Source organism: Lissotriton vulgaris, chromosome 10 (assembly GCF_964263255.1).
Source record: "Lissotriton vulgaris chromosome 10, aLisVul1.2, whole genome shotgun sequence".
Classification (NCBI taxonomy): domain Eukaryota; kingdom Metazoa; phylum Chordata; class Amphibia; order Caudata; family Salamandridae; genus Lissotriton; species Lissotriton vulgaris.
In genome coordinates, this window is record NC_141698.1 from 28,856,385 (window position 1) to 28,874,456 (window position 18,072).

The following is an 18,072-nucleotide window of genomic DNA, read 5'->3' on the forward strand; positions in this document are numbered from 1 at the left end:
GAGGAGAGATCAAGAAGGATGAGAAGGCAGGACTCATTGTGATCAAGGATTTGGAGGGCGTCATCAATTATGTGTGTCATAGCCGTTTCGGTGCTATGTTTTGCTCTGAATCCTGATTGGTGAGGGTTGAGGAGGTCAAACTGCTCAATGTGTTTTGTCAGTTGGAGTTGTACGCATTTTTCTAGCAATTTGGCCAGAGTGGGGATATTGGTGATAGGTCGGTAATTGTTTAGGTCGGCCGGGTCAGCTGTGGGTTTCTTGAGTATAGGCGTGACTTGCCCTATCTTGAGGGAGTCTGGGATGAGTCCTTGTTGCAAGGAACAGTTGATGATTTTAGTCCAGAGTGGGAGGAGCAGGGGGGTGAGGGCTTTAACAGCATTGGCAGGTTAAGTCACCATTGGCGTTAATGCATGAATATCGCTGAATTTCCACCGATATTCACGCATTTCGCCACTATCGCTGGATATTTTAGCACAATGGAGAAAAACGTTGATAATAGCAGGTTTTCTGCGCTAACATATCCAGCGATAAAAAAAATGATATCGCTATTTCTTGCTAATATGCCCCAAAGTTATTTCCAAGATGAAGCACCTTTTATTGACAGCAATAAATATGGCTTTTTCCTACTTACGTGCTCTTTCCTGGTCAATATTTGAATTGTGAGCCTTGCCTCATTTATCAAATTTATACAACTGCAGGACAGAAAAATGTTAATTGGCTGAGTTTTTACATTTTTTAGTTGTGGATACAGTTGGATGTTTTGAGATGATGACAGTCCTTTTCAAAAGAGTGTTTGATTTGGCACAGACCGAAAACCATCCTAATTTTGGTCGGAATGGCCGACGGGTTCAACTAGTTGAACCACTTCTAGCTCCCTGTTCCTTAGTTGCATAACGGTCCTGTCATGTTGCCTGGGTGTTTATTTGGTACACTGTTAAGATTGTGCCTTTATTTTTCACACTTCAGACCATTCCTGGTCTCGCTTCATACTCATGACCGTTTATGTAGGATGCTGGAAAAAAATTAAAACACTAAACACGGTCAACTTTGGCCGCATAATCACACTTTTTTCTTGACTTTAAGCCATGTTGCACAGCAACTTGCGCAGCTGCACAACATGTCTAAAACGCCATTGGCAAAGCCATCAAATCTTGCATAGACGGCTTGCTTAGTAGTAAAATATAGCAATAATCAGTGTTAAGTGGGTTTCCTAGACCTTCTGGCCCTGGTGTCACTGCACTTGCTGCACCATTCAAACCAAGACCCTGGTGCCTGCAGGGTAATTGCACTTGTGACTGCTTGTTTAGTAGTAAAATATAGCAATAAAATATAGCAATAATAGTTGTTCTGTAGGTGTCCTAGACCTTTGACCCCTGTGACACAGCACCAGCTGTGTCACAGGGGTCAAAATCTGCCCCTGAGTGTCTGGATACATGATCCCGTGAGACAAAAGTTAGTTAGAAACATTACATGGACGTCAATTCACCAAAATGCTAGGAGTAGCAGAAATGACATCTACATGACCTCCATCAAAAACCACATTAATTTTGGTGCAGCGTTCTAGAACCAGATGCCCCACAGAGACAGACTAAGCACTTTTGAGAGGTGATGATGAACCGAGGTAGGTGGTACAATAACTAACCTGATGGGTCTTGAACACCTCGGAAACCATCTTCAATTCCTCTGGCGTAAAATCTCTGAGCTTCTCGAATGCAGTCAAGATCTCCTCATCCCAAAGAGGATCCAGTTCTGTGGAGAGAAACCAACGGCACTCATGTGAGGGGGCCAGACAGGCAGTCCTTCCTCACCTGGGGTTACAGCACCATGGGATGACTAACACAAGCATAGACCACAGACAATCACAAGGAAACAATGGTTGCAAACAACCCACTTTTCTAGAGTTTGTGAAAGGTGTGGATACTTTCCTGAGCACAAAGAGACAGTAGCCTAGCAGGGATGCCCTGTGCAAGCAGATAAAATGACCTCTTTGACTGCTGTTGGAGTAGTAAAATATAGCAATTTTCAGGGTTAAACAGGGCTTTTGGGCTCTGGGCCCCGGTGCCACTGCAATTGCTGCACCAATGCCAGCTACGCCCCTGCAAAGATTATCAGGTAATGAGCTCAAGTACTGAGCACATCCACCACCCGGTTACGAAGGCCCACCAGGACTATAAAACCACTAGGCACTACAGGGGGTGAGGAATAGATGCCTCACTGACCCACTCCCCATAACACTGCCCCTTATCCTATGCTCCCTGTTACTCCCCTGATTACCCTGCAACAATGCGTGTGTGCCCTCTGTCCCAGCTGCCCTTGAAATTAAAAAGATAGAGCTGTAGATGCAGAAGTTGAATGACCTAGAAAAAGTTAACTAGCAGGACCCCATCAAGGAAAACTGGAGCAGGAAAGACAATGGATAGGGAAGCGAAGGAGGAGAAAAAAAGCGAGAAAGCTCACACCTTGGTTACAAGTGAGAACCAGTGGCTCAGGTCTCATGGGCGCAGCCACTTCCCAGAAACAACAACTGCAACAAGTCTTTTAGGTAGATATGTACCTTTGAAGTAGTATTAACTTGAGGAGACCTATTTGGGGTGCCAGCCCATGTCCAGTATCAAGTCATCAAACTCTGGGTTCGGAGACCAGTGAGGACAATAAGTGTTCTCCGGTTGAACAGTATCTGGTGTCCTACAAAAGCCAAAAAAGCAGCCCCGCAGGGCTCCATCCCTGGACACTGGAAGTTATTCTTGGACTACCTGGAGGCTACTGATTGACTCAGGACCTAAAGAAACTAAACCGGTGTGAACGCAAGTTTCATCCGCTGAGAAGTAAAGAATTGACGTGTGGCTCTTGTCTCTGTCCGCTTCGTAGAAGAAGGACTTAAGGATGTGGCACCTGATAGAGTTGGGGCCAGGTTCTTGTAGCGGGCACCTGTGGTTCTCTCGTCTTGGTCTAGTTAAAAGCTTCTGCTTCAGGTTCTTAAAAGATGGTAACCGAGAGCAGTTGGATATACAGGCACCTGAAGAACACAGTCATGACCAGAGCATGGATCTCTCTTTTGTCAAATTAGCTCAGTCCCAACAAATGATCTGAGAGGGAAGTAAACCACTTCTCTGAAGTAAACTGTTGGTCTCCCTGAATTCTGTGGCAAGAGGGGTGCAGAAAAAGGAGAGAAGTGCAGAAAGAAGCAAAAGTGGTGCTCTAAGAGGCAAGAGGAATACAGAAAGAGGCAACAGCAGTGCAGAAAGAACCAAGAGAAGTGCAGAAAGAAGCAACAGAGGCGCAGAAGGCCACAGAGGACATGTCTGAAAGGAAGAGCCTTTATTTTATACCAGGGTACAGGCACATTCTGAAGGACAACGCTTGTTCACTGGAAGTAGACTTGCAGTCTGTGCGTACCTGAAGAGGAAACTAACAGAACAACCTTGAATGAAGGGGGCACGTGCGCAGGTTTGGACTGCAGCCCTGCAGAGCAGTCTTGATGCCACATTTGACGCCACCTTGCATCCGATGCAGTAAGGTCTTGGACACAGGCACATGGAGTGCATACGCAACAACTGCTAGTTATTGGATGATGGCGTACAACATTCATTAGGAAACGTTGATAGAAGCAGCCTAACATTACACAGCGACATGCAGCCATACAGACCACGACATAGACAACTATTAGATAGCCTGGCAGAGGTGGGGTCACCTACCTCGAGACGAGCATACAACATTCTCGATGGTCGTGTACTGGCTGGGGCCAGTCTGATAAGTCGAGTCTTCTTGACTGCTGCAACTGGAGTCCGGTGAGATCTGCAGTTTATGCAAGCTCAAAGATCCACTGCTTTCTTGGTCAGGACAGCTGGCGCAGTTGTAGGGTCCGTTGATGTTGGAGGACAGAAGGTCTCCTGATGGAGGGATGGAGGGAGTTTCCAGAACCACACCCTGCTGGGTTTTTAACTTCACTGGCACGACGCCTTCTATACACTCGTTTGCGCCATTGAGAAAAGGGTGACCCATCTGACCACAGGAAACCCCTGGAACACCCACTGGCAGAGATGTGTTTCCTTTTTCTTGCTGGGGCTTGTGCCAACTGGCATAGCCTAGCGTGTTGTTGCTGGAGGCACCGTGGAAGGTAGGTGCTCGTTGAAAAGGAGGCCCAGATGTTGAACTCTCGACTGTGAGTCCTTGATCCTTGCTTAGATGTTTCGTGCACGATGAAAGTGCAGAGTCTTCTTCATCCTCTTCTGGCTGCAAATTCCTGGTCAGGCCACAGCCCAGCAGATGTGAGACACGAAGATCTACAGAGCTGGGACTTGGCTGAGTAGACTGTTGTGGTAATGTGAAGGGGTCTGACCTGGGGGCAGTGGTAGTTGTTGCCATCTCTCTGCTTTGCTGGTCTGGCCTCTCTGGATGGTGCATGCCATCATCTCCTCCGCCAAGGCATGCAGAGGCACCTAGAGCTGTGGATAAAGACAAGGGTTTAGCTATTAAATACAGTACAGAGGGGGTATACATATGGCAAGCTGTGCATCTGCAACAAAGGTTACAACTGCAGTCTTATGGATTTGGCGCCTCGGACATACCATCCAATGATAAAAACTTTAGCCCTCATTTACGTGGAACTGACGCAGGGCAGCACTGCAAGTCTTCTCGCTGCGCTGCCCTAAGCCAATGTGAAAGGGCAGGAATGCACTGTATTCATGAAATACGGTGCACTCCTGTCATTTCAGCCTGCGCTGCTGCACCTTTTACTATATATCGCACCATGGTGCGAGGGTGCCTGCATTGTATACAGGATTATTTTTGTGCAGGAAGAGAACACCTACAGCAACATCCATGGACCCTTTACGCGGTCTTGTAAATATGGGAAGGAAGACTGGGCCGCCGGTAGATCTAAAAAAGTGACACCGGCAGTTCAATGGGTTTATAAATGAGGCCCAGAGTCTGATTAACTTACCTAGACAAGGAAAATCAGGTTTCTGGACATTCCTGTCCAGAATGTTGGGGCAGTTATAGGGTGCGCTGCGACTGATGGACAGATGTGTGTCAAAAGAGCTACTGTCCTGGCTCTCGCAGCTGGAGACCCCTGGGTCACACTGAAAAGATCGTCCTGCAGAGAAGAAAAGGCCAGGCACAGCTTTAGAACATCAGCTTTTTGTAATTAGAACCAAGGCAGATCACAGCTACAAGAACGTCTCTCCAGAGCACAGGCCTTCCTGGCTCAGCATCCCTCCGCGACGACCAGTGTCCACTCACCGTACCCCACAGCATCACAGCTTCCAAGGCTGAGAAGGGGGCGCCAAGGGACACAATCAGCCAAAGAAAGAGCAAAACGTAAACCGACGTTTTTCCTCTTTTTGGGGCTGTTTGAGCTTCCCTCAGAGGCAGATGCCTGGGCAGCCGTCTTTGTCTGTGCCTATGAACCTGTAAGGTAAGTAGGTAAGGGCTGCAGGAGAATGGTGTTGTTTTTTTTTCTACTTTTCCTTCAGGTAACTGACAGGTCCCTCATGGCTCCCTATTTTTGAGGGGGGTGAGGGAGGCATCTAAAAGCCACATTGGCTCTACTAGCAGGGCAGGGCTGGTGATTACCCAATATGTAGGCTATTATCAGGGCCACTGAAATTATGCAGAAGAGGGTCAAATTATGTGGTAGGGTTAAATAAATTATGCGTAAAGAAACTGCTAATTATGTAGCATTATGCGGCACATTTTGTGATAGTATTACTTCATTTTTAGGTCTCGCCTGGAAATAGCATCCGAAGGATGCGTCCAGGCTGGAGACTTATAGCTACCTGACACGGGGGAATGAGGGACACAAAACTGTCACGAGCTTATCCTTGGGTGGATTGAGCTGCGTGCACGAGCTTTTTGCCTTCAGCCTCCAGTTTCTTTTACAATGTTTCTTTTTTCTTTGTGTGAGCTTGCCTTAACCGACAATGTTTCTTTCTTGGTGTGATCGTTCTTTCACTTTCGTTTCCCGTGTTTCTCGTCTTAGACTAGAGTGTGGTTGTTCTGAACACGAAGTATGGGGCACAAGGCACACATTCACGTGATACGCAGCAATCAAACATTTTAAATAACAGATGCACGATGTTAAAAGCAAGAATGAGTGCATGTTGTTTTCGACTAAAGCGCCATTATAACACGCAGCAATCAAACCTTTTAAATATACCTGTCCGACTGCATGCAATCAAACAGCACAGATGCACGATGTGAAAAGCAAGAATGAGCGCATGTTGTTTTCGACTAGAGCGCCATTATAACACGCAGCAATCAAACATTTAAAATATACCCGTCCGACTGCGTGCAATCAAACAGCACAGATGCACGATGTTAAAAGCAAGAATGAGCGCATGTTGTTTTCGACTAGAGCGCCATTATAACACGCAGCAATGAAACATTTAAAATATACCCGTCCGACTGCGTGCAATCAAACAGCACAGATGCACGATGTTAAAAGCAAGAATGAGTGCATGTTGTTTTCGACTAGGGCGCCATTATAACACGCAGCAATCAGCAACAATCAAACATTTTAAATAACAGATGCACGATGTTAAAAGCAAGTATGAGTGCATGTTGTTTTCGACTAGAGCGCCATTATAACACGCAGCAATGAAACATTTTAAATATACCCGTCCGACTGCATGCAATCAAACAGCACAGATGCACGATGTTAAAAGCAAGAATGAGTGCATGTTGTTTTCGACTAGAGCGCCATTATAACACGCAGCAATGAAACATTTAAAATATACCCGTCCGACTGCGTGCAATCAAACAGCACAGATGCACGATGTTAAAAGCAAGAATGAGTGCATGTTGTTTTCGACTAGGGCGCCATTATAACACGCAGCAATCAGCAACAATCAAACATTTTAAATAACAGATGCACGATGTTAAAAGCAAGTATAAGTGCATGTTGTTTTCGACTAGAGCGCCATTATAACACGCAGCAATGAAACATTTTAAATATACCCGTCCGACTGCATGCAATCAAACAGCACAGATGCACGATGTTAAAAGCAAGAATGAGCGCATGATGTTTTCGACTAGAGTGCCATTATGGCGGTGCTTAATGCAAAGTGAGACTATGCACATGCAGCAAGTTAAAAGCTACAACGAGCTTATGTCGTTTTAGCCCATAGTGTGTTTATTTCACTGTTCACTCTCATCCAGGGTCACATTTCAACACAGACCACATTTTAAATACAGCCTTCCGAGTGCGTGAAAGTAGCACCCCAGAAGGGCGGGAGTTATTGTTCGAATCCAGGCGCCATTGCGTGAAAGCAGCACCCAAGAACGGCGCGAGCTAATGTTAGAGTACAGGCGCCATCATGGCGGGGCTCAATGCAAAGTGAGCCCATGCATATGCACCATGTTAAAAGAAACAATGAGCGCATGTTGTTTTCGACTAGAGCGCCATTTGCAGGTGCTTAATGCAAAGTGAGGCCATGCACAAGCAGCAAGTTAAAAGCTACAACGAGCTTATGTCGTTTTAGCCCATAGTGTGTTTCTTTCACTGTTCACTCTCATCCAGGGTCACATTTCAATACGAAATAATTAGAATATCATGTGTCTTTCTACCATCACTTTCGTTTCTTGTCTTAGAGCTGAACGTGTTTATTTCTACTGACCGTTTAACAATGGGCATTTTCCAACATAAAATATATAAAGTAATATTGTGTTTCTTTCTCTGTGCTATTGTGTTGTATTTTACAAATATAAAATGTGGCATACAAGCATACGTTTACTTCACATGCAAAAACATTAACTAAAGTAATCACTTGCTTTTTATTTAGCACCGACTTCACTCGAGTGCGTAAAAGGAGCAGGCAACAGTGGGCGATTTAACCTGTATTGTTGACTTTACTTATGGTTGTTTCTGCTTGTAATTGTGCTTTCTAGAGCGCATCAGCCTATCTTACTAACATCCGCCATTATTGGGGGGCTCCAAACAAAGCGAGTGAATGTACACGCAGCAATTTAAAAGCGACAAAGATACCATGTATATGCAGTCGCTCGTTGCTTGTCTTAGAGTGCCTTTACTTACAGTACAATATTCTCAAAAATAATAAAACACTTTTGATGTACTGCTTCTGTCTACATTAACATTATTTTGATTTTCTTTTCGTAAGCAGTTTGCTACAGACTTTAAAGCCTGCAGGTATCTACTTGCATGAATTCGTTTACACATTCTTTTCTCGCCCCTACAGTTATCGACATGGTGTTATTTAGTAGGTGTAAACAGTCGGAAATAACAATAGCACTTCAAAATGTGCTTTGCGGCGGCACTATGTCTGCGGCGATGCTATGTCTGCTTGTGTAATGAGATTTAGAAATGTTGTGCTTTGGCTTTATATTTACAGAAAAAGATTATAGTATTTATAGTGTTGCATTATATATTGAAGGTACTGGCATTATACATAATGCGATAAAAAATAGCGCTTTTTAAATACGTCGTTGGCATTAACTTTTGAGGCCTTGATTGATATCTGAAAGAAAAAGCTTTACAGTAACATGCTGCAAATTGAAATAGTAAGTTTTAAAAAACGTAGTCTTCACCCTCTTAAAGATCGTGTTTACATGTGAAAGAAAATGCTTTACAGATATTTAATGTGGCATACTTTCACTTTATACCTAGCAACTAATTTCTTCGGCATGTTCCTCGAAGGCCTTCTTTTAAATGTCAAAGTAAATGCAGGCGGCACCGGTAAACTATAGTGCTTTCCAAAAAAGTTATCATTCCTGCAGCAGGTGCTCTGACACAAAAGTGTAAAGTGGCATTGATCCACTGTATAACAGTTAAAGGTCTATATAATTATATTTATTTACATTATGTTGTTAATGTTTTTTTGCTGGTATTTGAGTCATAGCACACATGCTATTCCACACAACTATTTGTTACATATGCCACATTGCAACACCTTTGTTAATATGGAAGGCTAACATTTCTGAATTGATGCATGTACTTCCGAGTGTAATAAGTTCAAAATGTTGGAGTTAGTTTTCACTGATTACAAAGCCCGTTTGTAAAATCGTCGGCGGCATACTCCTTCAAGGCTCGTGTTTACATGGTAAACAAGAAGCTTTACAGATTTACATAGCATACGTTTATTTTACACGCAGCAATTATATATCTCGTCGGTATGTTCCTCGATGGTCTAGTTTCAAATGTTGAAGTTTGCATACTTGTATTCTGGCCAAAACACCCAGGCTTAGTCACACCACTTGTAGTTTCATGTGCCACATGGCATCGCCTTCTTTGATTTAGGAGTTTAACATTTCTAATATGGTGCATCTACTTATGCGTGTAATGAGTGAAAAATGTTGGAACTAGTTATCGCTGAATACAAAGCTCCATAAAACATTAGCAGCGATATTCTTAGAATAAGGCATACGTTCACTTTACATACAGCGATACAATAACTCAGCGGGATGTTTGTAAAAGGCCTTCATTCAAAAGTTCAAGTGAATGCACGTGCCTCATATTAAAGGCATCACAACAAAAAACTGCCGACAGCATTTTACCAAAATGTTTTACATCTATACATTTTCAAATCCATTTTGTATATATTTTCGCATGCATAACTTTAAAAATATATCCATTTACATAAAGCATTCTAAGACTTATGGTAAACAACTAATATACATTCATTAAGTTATATTTTACAAATACGAAATGAAACTCAAGCATGTATTACAAGAAACGAAAGTGTTTAAAACTGAAACTCACGGCATGCATTCAAAGAAACGAAACTGTTTAAAAAGAACAGTCCCCTTTGCCCTTTTAATTTACATTGAGAAGTGCCAGACATGTTTTTTCGCACTTAGCCGACTTTCTCACGGCACTGAAGTATTTGTTAGTCCTGTGAGCCTTGCATTTTATTGCTTTTAACGCTTGGTATCTGATCGCAGCCGATACTTATGTTGGGACTTTACGAGTTGTTACACAGACCCTCTGTTGCTGAGAACAACAACCTACGTTCGGATACTTATTTGCTTCGTACTGGACTTCGCTGCTGATCTACCAATTATTTGCATTTAAAGGTAAGCTTTTATTTGCGTATTTTTTAATATTATTTGCTGCTATTAATGTACCAGCATTCAATAATTCATTAAATTCGTTACTTTATTTACTGGCACGCAATCTAGTCTGACCAAATTGATCACCTGATATTGTGCATGCAGGTCTTTACAGAGAGTTAGTAGAGCACTATATCTTAAACAAATACAAAGACTGTGCTTTGTACTGTTAAATCATGTATGCGCGCTTGCACGACGAAACGCTAGTAATAATTTGTTGATATGTTGGTGAGTGCTTCGAGAAGCTACAGTTCATTGAAAGTCATTTTTTAAGTGACATAATTGTGCGTCAATGTGGCATTATTCAGTTAAATATTTCTGTAATGTTACTTCCATTTGTATAGCTTTGATATAATGAAGACGGAAACGGAGTTTTCTATCGCGCAAAATATACTAGCTTTTAAGCATTTCCGCCATTAAGTGTACCTTCTACCGTACACAAATACTAGATGTTTTGCCTGCAAATATTATATTCGGCAAAACTGTTGTGCTGAATTATAAAATATTACACAGGCAGTGTGCTTTTAATTAAGGCCATGCACACGCAGTTATTTGAAAGCAACAGCAAACGCGTTGAAAAATATAACCGCTCCTTGTTGTATCATTCTGCTTCCTACACTGCGGAAGCCCATGTTAACAGGCGCCAGTATGGCGGCTCTCAATGCAAAATAAAGCTACGCAGCAATTAATAAGCAAGAACGAGCCCATTTTAAAAAATACAGCCGCTGGTTGTCTGTCCTATAGCACCTTTGCTGATACCACTGTATTTAAATAAAGTTATCTGTAGCAATTAAAAAAGCGCGGACCTCACCCAAGTGCGTGTAAGCTGCATACTACGGGTGCAGTCATGTCACCCGTAGTGTCGACTTAGCAATAGACAACAATGAGTCCATTTTAAAAAAAAAAGCCGCTCGTTGTTTTCATATTCAGCAAAGCTATTGTGCTGAATTATAAAATATTACACAGGGAGTGTGCTTTAAATTAAGGCCGTGCACACGCAGTTATTTGAAAGCAACAGCAAACGCATTTAAAAATATAACCGCTCCTTGTTGTATCATTCTGCTTCCTACACTGCGGAAGCCCATGTTAACAGGCGCCAGTATGGCGGCTCTCAATGCAAAATAAAGCTACGCAGCAATTAATAAGCAAAACGAGCCCATTTTAAAAAATACAGCCGCTGGTTGTCTGTCCTATAGCACCTTTGCTGATACCACTGTATTTAAATAAAGTCATCTGTAGCAATTAAAAAAGCGCGGACCTCACCCAAGTGCGTGTAAGCTGCATACTACGGGTGCAGTCATGTCACCCGTAGTGTCGACTTAGCAATAGACAACAACGAGTCCATTTTAAAAAATAAAGCCGCTCGTTGTTTTTTTTCATAGCGCCTTTAATTAGACAACCGTATTTAGATAAAGTAATCTGTGACACTTGTAGATAGTGCGGACTTCACCTAGCATTTTATAATTTTTTTTACACGTTACTCTATTTAGTGCCCCGCAGTTTTGGTCTACCGTAATTGATATTTAGATATTTTGCATGCAGGTTTCATTTACGATGAGATGCACAACTCTATATTTAAAACAGATACAAAGAGTGTGCTTTGTACTATTAAATCATGTATGCGCGCCAGCACGAATAAACGCCATGTTCAATAATATATTCATATGTTTGTGAGTGCTTCGAGAAGCTACAGGCCATTGCAAGCCATTTTTCCAGTTATATGATTGTGAGTTAATGTGGCACTATTCAGCAAAGTATATCCGTAATGTTACTGGCATTTGTATAGCTTTGATATAATGAAAACAAAAGCGTTTTCTATTGTGCAAAATATACTAGCTTTTAAGCATTTCCGCCATTAAGTCTACCTTCTACCGTACACGAATACTAGATGTTTAGCCTGCAAATATCATATTCGGCAAAGCTATTGTACTGAATTATAAAATATTACACAGGGAGTGTGCTTTAAATTAAGGCTGTGCACACGCAGTTATTTGAAAGCAACAGCAAACGCATTTAAAAATATAACCGCTCCTTGTTGTATCATTCTGCTTCCTACACTGCGGAAGCCCATGTTAACAGGCGCCAGTATGGCGGCTTTCAATGCAAAATAAAGCTACGCAGCAATTAATAAGCAAAACGAGCCCATTTTAAAAAATACAGCCGCTGGTTGTCTGTTCTATAGCACCTTTGCTGATACCACTGTATTTAAATAAAGTCATCTGTAGCAATTAAAAAAGCGCGGACCTCACCCAAGTGCGTGTAAGCTGCATACTACGGGTGCAGTCATGTCACCCGTAGTGTCGACTTAGCAATAGACAACAACGAGTCCATTTTAAAAAATAAAGCCGCTCGTTGTTTTTTTTCATAGCGCCTTTAATTAGACAACCGTATTTAGATAAAGTAATCTGTGACACTTGTAGATAGTGCGGACTTCACCTAGCATTTTATAATTTTTTTTACTCGTTACTCTATTTAGTGCCCCGCAGTTTTGGTCTACCTTAATTGATATTTAGATATTTTGCATGCAGGTTTCATTTACGATGAGATGCACAACTCTATATTTAAAACAGATACAAAGAGTGTGCTTTGTACTATTAAATCATGTATGCGCGCCAGCACGAATAAACGCCATTTTCAATAATATATTCATATGTTTGTGAGTGCTTCGAGAAGCTACAGGCCATTGCAAGTTATTTTTCCAGTTATATATCATTGTGGGTCAATGTGACACTATTCAGCAAAGTATTTCGTAATGTTACTGGCATTTGTATAGCTTTGATATAATGAAAACAAAAGCGTTTTCTATTGTGCAAAATATACTAGCTTTTAAGCATTTCCGCCATTAAGTCTACCTTCTACCGTACACGAATACTAGATGTTTTGCCTGCAAATATTATAATCGGCAAAACTGTTGTGCTGAATTAGAAAATATTACACAAGGAGTATGCTTATTATTAAGGCCATGCACACGCAGTTATTTAAAATCAAAAACAAACCCATTGTAAAATATAACCGCTACTTGCCTGTCTTACAGCATTTTTTCTTAGACTATCGTATTTGAATAAATTAATCTTGCATTTCTATTTAACACGGACTTCAGTGTAGTAAGTAAAAGCTGCATGCAACAGTGATACCATGTCACCTATAGCGTTGACTTAAACATGGTTCTTTCAGCATATAATTGTGCTCTTCGCAGCGTAGGAGCCCATATACACAGGTCGCTTTTAAGGCTAAATACTAAATTAGCCGATGTAACGCAGCATTCAATATGCGATGACTGGCAAAAAAACTAACATAAAAAGTACTTTACTTAATGAAGTCTTTTAAGGGTTCTTTTTCACCTACCTACTACCGATGCCTTCCTGCGCTTTGCCGATCACGTACACATTTTAGTCCGGCCTTAATCGTCTGTTACAACCATTAGCAGCAAGTGTTCAAGGAAGTGCCCCGGGGTATTGCTAACTGCTGTAACGGTCTTTCAGTCTTTACTGTTCCATTCTAACGTTCGTCTGAAAGCTACTCGGCGCCATAAGGCTGGCGCCCGGGCTGATTTGTTTCAATGTAACATTTCAGCCAATCTTGAACACATTGCAAACAGTTAACTATTAAGTTACTGAGCACCGCTGTTACTCAACTCGGGCCTGCTTATTCACCCACTAGCCACTTCGAGACCTCCTTTTCGAAAACAAATAAAAAAATTCCCGGTAGACATAAAATGTACATGTCCATATTTATGCTTACTATGTCGCGCATGTACAAAATAAGATGTGCATTGAAAAAAAAACAATCTGCAATGCGTTCCTCCTCCTCCAAATACATCTTTTAAAAGCATGCATACACATTCTGTCAAACACACAACTGGACGCATGTATTACAACGCTAATATAATTGTAACATGCATATTATTAATGACTGCATTCGCGCACAACCATTAATATGTCTTTTTACATGAAATTAATTCATTAACAATGCTTACATCACAGGCTGTCGATATATTTAAGCAATGTCGAATTAAACGGAATATTATAATTCAACAACCAGCAAAATACTTTTCAGATCACTATATAAAGTCCATAGTTGTTTTTATTTTAACTCACCTTACTTCTCGATTCTATCTTGTAGCACGTAACAAAATCCTTTAACAAACAGCTCCACGCTCAATTTCTATTTTACTACCTGCTGCAGCTATTTCAATAACCACTGCTGAGCACAGGCTACAGTTCCTTACTAACATTAACATTACGATGCTAGACTTCGCTGCTTTGCTGCTTGCTTTGCCTCTCTTCCCTCCCATTCACTTCCTGTTATCCACGTAACTTAACCACTCCCACTTATTCTTCCTTTTTGGAATCGTTCTCCATGAAAGTGCACACAATATGCATCTAGCTTAAAAAAAAACGTCAATAAACACTTAGCCTGCTAAGAAATAATACATATATAACAAATAGGAATTGAAAAAGCAGTTAAACTCCCTAATTCGTACTTACCTTAAAATTGCAGCTATTTATATATTTTGATTTTACAAATCAATTGTTATTAACATTCACACATGAGGCTTTTAATGCCCCAATAATAAACGTGGATGAAGCATATATCAATAGGGAAATTATTATATTGCATGGTAAAAAATATTATTTATTTATCGTTGCTTGCAACTCTCATTCATTAAATAAATAAAGAAATGTGGATTGTGTAACTGAGCACTTGCAGTGTGCTTAATTTTATTCATTTATGCATGTATGTTGCTTGGCTACAAATTACTGTCATATTATATACTAATAATATATAAAGTATTATATGTATATTGTAAATAAGAGTTATACCAGGTTTTATTTATTTTATTTATTAATACATAATTCGAACATGCATTGATCTCAATCCATTTGCATGCATACATAATACTTTCACACACCATCAATTCATGATTTCATCAATACAACCATTTATTATGCAAACAGCCATAATTCATGCATCATACATTTATCCTTACTTCTATTATGCAAACAACCATAATGCATGCATTATGCATTTACCTATACATATATCATGCATGTATTTATCATACATGCATCTATTTATACAGTTAATGCTCTCACTAATCAATCCACCCACTTGCATCTAAACATACTTACATGCAAGCTCCATTCATCTATTTATCCATCCATTACTCCATCATGCATACAGCTATCATGCATGCATTCATGCAATTATACATACATCATTAATGCATCCATCTATCAACTGATCCAATTATCATGCACCCATTTATCATACATGCATTCACCTATTTATGCATCTAACAATGCTGTACCATTACATTACTAATCAATTTACCCACACATCTAATTATACAATTTTCCATCTATTCACAAGTATTTATCATGCATGCATTTATTTATACATCATTCTTGCATATATTATTACATCCACCCACTTGCATATAACACTTTGGCTGCTAAGAGTTTTGCCACTTGGTGCTGGATCTTTATTTTACCATTGTTCATGACAAGGTTAGCTCGTCATCAGCGCAGTGCAGGTAACACCCATGATGAGGTGACCTTGTCATTAGCATGGAAGGGTTAAAAATCTCACTGTGATTTCTAAAGTTAATAAAAACAAGACAGCATTACTATTTTCAGTGTCAGTCTCATTACTCCTGAAATCCCTGGTCATGTACGTTACCTCTGACGGCAGTAGTGTTCAAGCAGACACTAACAAGCATTGGCTACTGCAAGTGCTTTCATACACATGGCATTGGCACAAAGGGACACTTGGATAGTTTAGCTACTTGTAAACTTCCTAGAGAAATAGGACCTGACCACCTACTGCCTGTACAACTTCCTCCTGAAAGGCTGGTACCTTACTGGTACCAATGTCTAACAACACAGTGAACTAAAGCAAGGGTGAAGCCTGCAGAGGCACAGAAATGACCATATTATGTCAAAGGAAATGCGAGATAGTTGGCAAAGTGTTTAACAATCCTGCACGTGTTATTGAGAAAGTAAATTTTTCAATAATTTGGCATTTGCATTTGTTGAAGTACCAACAGACAGGCAGGTTTTGATGCCAAATTTTGCTGTACTTCCCTAGTTCTTGCATTGACTGCTCTTTTTTGTCCTTCGTCTATTCCCAGGTAGACAAATTATATCTGTAGTAAAAGGGGGGGGGGGAAGGGAGCATAAATTAAATACTCAATTTGGGGGTACTCTGGAGAGTATCAATTTGCTAATGGCCTACCAACCACTAGGGTGACTATACCCCTCTATATAACCTACATGTGGGAAGTAGGAAAAGCCCTAATTCAGAATTCTTTACTTTTATTAAAATAATGATAGTGAAACCCGTTTTTGGTAGTGCACCTTAGGTAGCCCACCTTTATGTGTATAACCAGCCTGTATGTGAAACACGCCTTTTGAACATCAAATTTCTCTTCTAGAATGATGGCAAATAGGCTTCAGGGCACGGATGGCATTCCCAGATCTGAGGGGAAGACGTAGTATTAATTTCAATGCAGTAGATGCTTTGAAACTTTTGGCCATGTGATGGTAATCTGCTAGACATCCTTCAGGAGGAGGTGTAATCACTTATGTTAAGCAGGCCCTGTTCGTAGCCACTGGGAGGGCAGGCTCTGACCTGTTACAGTCAGAAACTCTCGGTAATGTAATCGCAGGCTGTACAATTTTAGTTAGCCATTACACTAAGTGACTAGAAGGATTAAGAGAGCACCTTTAAAAGCCTTTAGTGTGTATGTATTTATAAATACAATACTGTCTTCATACTTCATATGCCATGCATTCATCCATTCATCTTTCCATCTATATATATCCATCATTCATATTGTTATAATGCATGTATTGATGCATTTATACAAACATTAATAATTCAAGCATTCATCAATAAATACAATTATCATGCGTTAATCTATCAAGCAAGCATTCACCTATTATTGCCCATCCTGCATCCATACAGCATTTATCAATTCTTAAAACTTACATTTTCACTGTAACTATTACTACTTGTGTTTGTAACTTGTTAAAATGTATAATATAATGACATCTTCATGTAAAGTACTTTCTAAATAATATGACAATAAATGAATACTTCAAAACATAATGTAGCACTATTATAGTCTACAGGTAATTAAGACAAGCTTTTTATATACTGCGTACTGTATATGAGGCCGCTAAATATTTCATACAACTGCTTTCAAAAGTACTAATCAGTTGCATTATAAAGATTGTTACATTTTATTATTGCTTGATATACAGTATAATTTAATATGAACTTTTGTAAAATACCCACGAATAATGCTTTCTAATATTTCTTTACAGCATTTATTACGCCTACACTAAACACCAAAAGAAAAACAAAGAAAAGTTCAACAATAAATACAACGTAAGTGCATTTGAATAGTTTTTTAACTTCTGCTTTACAACTAGTTATTATCCTAATGTAGACATATATATTTTGCATATTACTAGAAATTCTGTTCAAAACTGTTCTCTTACATGTACAAAAGGAGTTTATTGAACAAATTGTTTACTAATTTCAGAAACAATTAATAATCAACATAATAAAGTGGTTTTGTAAAGGATGGTAAGTTAATGCTATTGTAGGCTAAAAGGTTGACTGCTACTGTAGCTATTCAGAAATGAGTACCATTAAAAGCAATGGAAATTAAGTGGTGATATAGACATTAGCCATTGAGTGATGATATGAACAATGCAGATTGAATACTGCTATATGTAATATGTTTCAATAATACTGTAAACATTGCAAGTTGAGGAATAATATAGTGGCAAATTACTTCTTACTGTATGCATTCAATTTTTTAGCAAGCATACTCCTTTAGACATTACTGCATGCTTTCATCATACACACATCCTTATTTGTTAGTGCATGCTTCAGCAAACATACATAACCTCAGTTATCACTACATGCTTTACAAGCCACATATACTATCAACAGTTAGTACCTTCTCTACAAAACACAAACACCACCAGCTGG

At 40.1% G+C, this 18,072-nt stretch overlaps 1 protein-coding gene across 2 annotated transcripts in view; it reads right to left on the reverse strand.

Moving 5' to 3' along the window:
• Positions 1–18,072, reverse strand: part of LOC147684397 (uncharacterized) — a 118,100-nt gene that overhangs the window by 62,650 nt on the left and 37,378 nt on the right. Inside the window, exons 2-4 of one of the 2 annotated variants that reach the window (XM_086940324.1) lie at positions 4,943–5,095; positions 3,696–4,445; positions 1,643–1,749 (exon numbers count right to left, since the gene is read on the reverse strand). In XM_086940324.1, coding sequence (XP_086796450.1) covers positions 1,643–1,749; positions 3,696–4,445; positions 4,943–5,095 — 1,010 coding nt within the window. The remainder of the gene's footprint in view (positions 1–1,642; positions 1,750–3,695; positions 4,446–4,942; positions 5,096–18,072) is intronic. The other variant, XM_086940325.1, reaches the window with a different exon arrangement.